Source organism: Brachyhypopomus gauderio, chromosome 8 (assembly GCF_052324685.1).
Source record: "Brachyhypopomus gauderio isolate BG-103 chromosome 8, BGAUD_0.2, whole genome shotgun sequence".
Classification (NCBI taxonomy): Eukaryota; Metazoa; Chordata; class Actinopteri; order Gymnotiformes; family Hypopomidae; genus Brachyhypopomus; species Brachyhypopomus gauderio.
This window is the reverse complement of record NC_135218.1, coordinates 4,587,314-4,594,767: the sequence shown is the minus strand read 5'-3', so window position 1 is coordinate 4,594,767 and position 7,454 is coordinate 4,587,314. Positions and strand designations below refer to the sequence as shown.

General features: G+C 42.2%; 1 protein-coding gene across 1 annotated transcript; it reads left to right on the top strand.

Moving 5' to 3' along the window:
* Positions 1-117: 117 nt before the first annotated feature.
* ilrun (inflammation and lipid regulator with UBA-like and NBR1-like domains) lies at positions 118-6,615 on the top strand. Its single transcript, XM_077013875.1, has 5 exons — positions 118-401; positions 1,505-1,659; positions 1,928-2,125; positions 2,390-2,694; positions 4,506-6,615. Exons 1-5 carry the CDS (start codon positions 244-246, stop codon positions 4,539-4,541), a joined length of 852 nt encoding a protein of 283 aa, XP_076869990.1. The 5' UTR covers positions 118-243; the 3' UTR covers positions 4,542-6,615.
* Positions 6,616-7,454: the final 839 nt, after the last annotated feature.

Below are 7,454 nucleotides of genomic sequence, written 5' to 3'. Positions count from 1 at the left end.
GAGCACAAAATGGAGGAAACCAAAAAAGATATTTAGGTATATTTGGACATTTTTGAGTATCCCCCGTCCCCCCTTGTTTGGGGGCTGGTCCAGGTACCCAGTCAGAAGAGGCGCTCGAATAGCAACAGCTGACGTGCCTCCATTCAGCCATGCGTACTGAGCTTGTTGACTTGGTTGTTATGACTGAAGAAGGCCTCGGACTAAATTAAAAGTTATCCCGTCGCTGCCCCGGGACACCTACTAATGGAGGGCATGGACATAGACCTGGACCAGGAGCTCATGCAAAAATTTAGTTGCATGGGCACCACGGACAAAGATGTCCTCATCTCAGAGTTCCAGAGGCTGCTGGGCTTCCAGCTCAACCCCGCTGGCTGCGCCTTCTTCCTGGACATGACCAACTGGTGAGTCCGGGGATTCTGGAGAGGCCTGTTCGGAGTCGGTCGCGCTGGCGTTCGTAATGTGCGTTTTTTGGCCACTTTAATTTTAATATAAAGTTCTCCTGGGCGAAAATAAGTTTTCGCGCGTCCTCTGTTTTAAAGCAGGAAGCGGCGAAATAAAACAAAAAATCCCGTTCTGGTTTCGGTTAGCCGCGCACTGTGGCTAAGCTAACAAACTACTTCATGGTGTTTAGTTAGCAGCTAAGCTAAGCTAAGCTAGGAAGCTACATAGCCTAGCCACCATAACCTAGCAACCCCGCTAGGTCAAAGGTGATATTAATCAGACTTGCACACACATATTAGGTTCGCCTGGCTCCTTAACGTTGGGCCACGGTGATAAAACACACATTATGTCTGTAATGTTTATTCGACTGGAGGACGAGGCGACCGGAGCTAGCTCGCTAGCCGCGCGCCTCGGCGGTGGTGCTCAGGCGGGGCGCTAGCTGCTCCCCACCCCGCTCGTCCTGGCTGGCGCGCCGTCACGACTCCACTTCCACCCGCCGTCCTGGCCTCCCCTCTCAGGCGGGGTGTGTGAGGCGAGTCTCGGGTGAAGTGGGGTTCGCGGTGCCCCAGTTTCGCCCTTTTTTGGGGGTTAAATAAAGACGAGAAACGCGCCAGAGTCGCTGGTGCTTCGCTAACTGCAGCCGAGTTTGTGGGTGTTGTGTGGCTAGCCAACCTGGCTGAGTGTGGCGGGTCAGTGTTTATGTAACCTACCTGCTCTTTCCTACTTTTATTTAAATTTTCACAGCAAACAGACCATCATTTCTCTCTTGTTTACTTGTTTATTTCGTTTTTAACGTTATTATTTACTGATGGAGCTGGCTAGGTTGGCGAATTCATTGCAATTCACCAGGACAGTTTCATGTCAGTGTTCTACATTAAAGCCCTTAAGAATTTCTTCTCAATTAAGCTGTATACAAGTAGAAACTTGAATTATCGCTCTATCACTTGGATTTGAAGTCTTTTATATTTTCTGGTGCCTATTTTGAACCCTCTAAGCTAATTTTCATATATTTCCTTTTTATATTTCTACTTTTATAATGATATTTTTTTCTGTTAATTAATAGGAATCTTCAAGCAGCGATTGGAGCGTATTATGACTTTGAGAGTCCGAACATCAACACGCCATCAATGTCTTTTGTAGAAGATGTGACAATTGGAGAGGGGGAGTCTGTGCCTCCGGACACACAGTTCACAAAAACCTGGAGGATACAGAACACAGGTTAGTCTATAGAACCAACCTAGTCTGAGACAAGTGTTGTCATAACCGTGGTGCACCTGGTAAAACAGATCCAAAAACTACTTGTTAAACTAACAGAAGATGATCCTTTAATAGTCCCACACTGGGGAAGTTCATAATTTGCAGCTGTGATTTAACACTTCTGAAGAGTACATTGGGTTGGCTTCTCATAATGAAAAGGTGATTCTTCCGACTTTATATTCACATTTTTAAAACGTGCTTTTGTGTTGTTTTGGGTAATTCCCCGTAGGGTCAGAATCGTGGCCCCCAGGTGTGTGTCTAAAATACATAGGAGGGGACCAATTTGGCCATGTGAACATGGTAATGGTGCGGTCTCTGGAGCCTCAAGAGATCTCAGATGTTAGTGTGCAGATGCACAGTCCAGCGAATCCGGGCATGTACCAGGGCCAGTGGAGAATGTGCACAGCTACTGGACTCTTCTACGGAGGTGAGACACCAAACGTGCATCACGGTACAGTTCCTGCAGTGTAGTGTAATTTATTCACACTCAATGCAGTGATCTTGTCCTCTCTTGCTGAAACCAAAAACAAAGCAGATTATCCTTGTGAAAGTCAATAGACGTGCTAGCCTCACAATAGTGCAACACACTTGTGTAAGATTATCCTGCATTTTTAACTCCGTAGCAGTAAAGTGCACCAGGATCATTTGTATGCGGTCCAGTGAGAATGATCTCTGATGAATTATTCTATAGATGTGATCTGGGTGATCCTGAGCGTGGAGGTGGGGGGCCTCCTGGGGGTCACACAGCAGCTGTCCTCCTTCGAGACGGAGTTCAACACTCAACCACACCGCAATGTGGAAGGAGACTTCAACCCCTTTGCCTCACCACAGAAGAACAAGCAAGATGCCAATGAGGAGAACCTAAAGGACCCCAGAGGTCCCTGGGTGGGCCCTCTGGACTCCATTCAGCAAGATCAAAATGGACTCTCTCACAACTCTGTAAATATTACACCAAATGGTCTCCAAAACAACTTATCGGTAGTGACATATAGCCAGGTATGTACTAACACTGGGTAGTGTTTTTCTCTTGTCCGATTAGATGATGACAGGTTATATTATGCATGATTCCTGTTCATAATAATAATTAAGGAAAATCTTATTGGTTTACTTGTACTCACCAGATGGTAGCTTGTTTCAGAATATGTCTCGTTAATTTCTCTCTCTCTATCTATCTCTCTCTCTCTCTCTCTCTCTCTCTCTCTCTCTCTCTCTCTCTCTCTCTCTCTCTCTCTCTCTCTCTCTCTCTCTCTCTCTCCCTCACTGTATCTATTTTCAAAGGTTAGAATGCAATCTCATTTAGCATACCAAATGTTAGTAGTTACCAATTCCCATATTCTAAAAGGGTGTCCTGTACTGCATGACAGTTAATGTATTGACAAATTCTGTACATTCAGAAATGTATTGGAAATGGGAACAACTAACATTTGCTAGGCTAAATAAAAAATAGCCTACCTATTATTAAAATAATAAAATAAATAATTGCATTAGCAATTCTTGATCGCTTACCCACACAGTAAATGGCATTTCTTTTAATGTGTTTATTGGTAATTCCAATGGCAAAATTCCAGGATGTTCCCTCCTACTTTAAATGTTTACAGAATTAAACAAAGATCAGGTCCTCCCTTATGTTGTCACGCCATTGTTCCCCAGTCTTTTGTCACTCCTAAAAAGAGTATTGGGATGATTCACAGTGTTACGTTACTTCTGTCCTCATTTTGTCAATCCAGTTTATACAATAGCTTTTTATTTTATTCTCAACCAAAGCGCTGCTCGTTCTTGTATGTGAAAGGTTCTATTTACTGCAGAGCCTGTGAAAAATGATAGAGAACGGGAACTCTGCGTAGAGGTCTACTCTGAGGTGCTGCTCGGCGGAGTCAGTCAACTGAGATATGACGCAGTTTTTCTGACATACCGGGGTCCTCAGAGAGCAAGGAGGAATTAGATAAAGAGGTTAGAGGAACTCAAGGGCAGAACTCCCATCATAACTGTCAGCACCAGCAGGTATGCGCATATGTGTGGCGGCTGTACGCTGCCAGGGCCATCGAGCACAAGGATATTGAGGTGAATTAAGGCGAGGAAGTCGCGGAGGGCGACGGCACGGGAACAGAACTCTGCTCCGCTCGCCCCACTTCTGCCATCTCCAGGAGCCAGACCGCTCGAGTCGCTCTAGCAGATATCGGCTTAAAATCGTATCAAGCGCGGAGCATACGTTCTCGGTTCTGGCCGAGCACCGAGGGGTTCGGTTGACTAGCTGTGGCCTGTTCGTCTTGCGTACAGTCGTGTTGATAGTGCGGGGGGTGTGTGGTGCTTAAATTTACTACACCGTGTAATGCCCTTCATTCCAAACCTATTATTTACACACCTTGACCTGAAGGACCGAGTTAACGTTGGTGCACCTCAGACGTTAATGACTCTTATCTGCACTTATGGTTTAAAGTAAAATATAGTAGCATTCTAAGCTGGTAAGCAAATGGGTTTGATGATGGTGGCTTTATTGTTTTTATTGTAAGACCTAAAATGTGCGAACTTTGATCTAATGGCTGTGAGTGTGTGGGTGACCCCCTGCTCTTGTCATAACACTGTGTGCCACTAGGGGGAGTCTCACTCACCTGAGTTAACAGGTTTGCTGATGCATGATGAAGCATTAAAAGGCTGAAGTTGTTCTTCTAAGACACTCTCGGCCACGTTATTTCTGTAAAGTGTTGAATGTTTATGTTTGCATTGTCTATTATCGCTGAGGAAGGATCATGTTTTTTGTGCTAAGATCTGACCTACACATTTCTGTTTTTCTTTCCCACTTTCTTCAGGGCTGCCACGGGCCCTACCCTTTTGGGCAGTCTTAAGGGACAGAAATCACCACCATCAGGCAGCTCATCCGTGCTGCCACTCTGGAATCCCCCCCCATTTCTGTGGGTTTATACAGGGGAGTACCAGATTTATTATAAAGACTTGGCAACCCTCTTCACCCCATGCATCACAACACAACCTAAGATCATGGACAAGGCTGATTGGTTCTAAAACAATATTCAGCCGTTGTTGACAACAGAGTTACGCATGTATGAATGCTAAATTAAAATGAGTGCTTGAAATCCTCAAAGTCAAACGCAGGTTTCTTTATTGTTGCATTATAACGGTAGGTTCCAGTGAGAGAAGTGTTGTGTGTGTGTGTGTGTGTGTGTGTGTGTGTGTGTGTGTGTGTGTGTGTGTGTGGACCATGCACAAAAGAGAAGTGAAAAAGCCATTGAAAAAAAGTTTTATATTTGACGTTGATGTTCTTTATCTTTTACTTTGCAAGCTGAACAATTTTACTGAAAAATTGTCATTGTTTATCTGAAAAGAGTCATAATTTACAACTGTGCTTATGTTTAGTCCTAATTTATTATTGCTCATCTTCATAGAAGTAAAAAAATCTTCTGGAATCTGTACACAAACTCAGCAGTAGCTTGTTAGAGGCCAGGAGATGGCGCTGTTGATCCTGCGAGCTGATGTGTTTAGACCCACACCCGCACAGGCTTCTGTTAAAGCAGAGGGCTTCGGAGGCCTCTCAACCCCCTCTGGGCTAATATCACAGCTAGTAATGCACTGAGCTCTGTTGCATCATCTTGGAAGCACTCATGATCTTGTCATTGTAGCTGCTTGTGTGTTTATAGTTCATTTTCCTTCAGAAGCTTTGAAAGCCAGTAGCTTTTGAGTGTGTACGATTGTTTTAATACTTTTTTCACACTTTTTGTCACCTTAGGCAGACTTTTTTTTTTTTAGTTCACTGCCGTACCATTCGTCATGGACAATGTGGGCTGTTTCACATTCAGCAACTTCAGGTTTAGCAGATTTTTTTAATGGAAGAATTTTATTGAACTGTCTTTACTCTCTTGATTTTGGAATATGTTGAATGTGTTTAAGAAAAAAAAACCCTAAGTGCATACGAATGCCTATTTACATAAAATGTTTAGCCTAAATTGTTTACACATTGGTAAGTTATGATAATTAAAGTACATGATTTATTTTGCATGTCAGGCTATATATTATTACCTGTTTATAATTTATATAAAAATTTAGATTTTGTAAATGATTCACATTTGGGTTTTAATTGGATCATATGATTAAATTGGCTGTATTTTAGATCTGTGCAGTATTCAGGTTCAGTGGTAATCATGTATAACAAAAAACCCATACAGTGTGCATTGCGATGTACTGTGTCCACAATCATTCTGTCATATTTAGAAGGAAGAGTGAATTGTAATTTTCTTTTACCCAAATGGTTTATAATATGAAATGTTTATCTAAATGGCCCCTCTCCTATGCATCCAGTAACTCAAAAAGTTTGCCACTAATTATGATTGTTTGTCTTGCTTTCAAAATTGCTGTTTAGTTCAAATCACAGATTATCTATGCAGTGTGTGAAGGGGGGGATCATGTGTTTGTTTCTTTAAGAAAACACAATGTTGAATCCTTGCCATATAGCTAAATGTCTTAGATTGCCATAGCGATTGGACAGGTAAAATTACAGATACATTTAAAGCTTTTTTTTGGTCGTCAACGTTGTGTTGCCTACAGCTCAAGGACAATGTCATTGCCTTGTGAGTCAGGTCTTCCTTTGAGTTGTTTCTGTGAATGTCCTCATCCCCAGCAGTGCGCAGATATGCCTATTTGCAGTTTACTGTCGCCGTTTAACTGGTGTGCAAGAGCCTGTATTTGAGTGATAAGTTACTCTTATTATGTGTGTGGTTTTTTTTTCCCCTTTGGGACTTTCTTTGTTTGCAGTTGACTTTTCTGCACGGTGGCATGGTGAGTGGCTGATCTGAGCGTTTGCATAGAGTCCTACAGTAGCACATTTAACAAAGAAAATACGAAAATGAAACCCTTTTCCTGTATGTGTAAATGAACATTTGTATGATTAAATCGACACTTAAAAACTTGGAGGTGTCTGCTTCTTTAAAGCTAGGTTCTGATAGCCTGTTAACACTACAGCATAATCCTTATAGGTAGGCATGCCACAGGGCCATTTTTGGTGCTGTTTATAGAGGGTATGGTGTACTGTCATCATTACATTATTGACAGTAATGTGGGAATCAAGCCCTCTGTAGCACATGCACTCTTCAACGATTCTTTTCTTGGGACAAACCAGGTGTAATATAATTAGATGCAGATAAGGTCATAACTGACTCACGACTCTTTCCAACATAAGCAGGGCTTTTTGTCATATTTTACAGAGGTGGAGCTTTAGAGTTCTTGTTAGTACATCAAGTACCATGCATGTTTTTTTTTTTAGTTTGAGAGATGTTACTTTAACATCTTGGTAGTTTTCTGAGTGTTTAAACCATGCACTAGGAATAGTCTTATTTCTTGATACTTGTATACAAATGCAATAACCCCTTCATCTTCTCCATGTGTGTCATTTTTGTGCTGTTTGAGCACCTGTACTTGGTGTAATTCATGAAAAATGTTATATGCAGTATAACTGAATCACCTTATTTTAAGCAATTACGAGCAAAACTTCAGAAACCCACGTTTTCTTATTGTATCTATTTATCACTTGGGGAAGGTTTTGCCAGTAAGAAAAAGTTATGTAAATTATTTACTCAAAGTAAATTAAAATAGTTGTTTTCAGTGATATCTAGGATGTCCCAGAGCTGCTGTCCATACAGTTTTGAGAAGGGGTGAACACTGGAGGCTTGAGGGACCTCACACAGCTAACAGAAGGACAGCTATCCACTTGTCCCACCCCTAACCATTCTAAGAACAAACATCCATGTAAT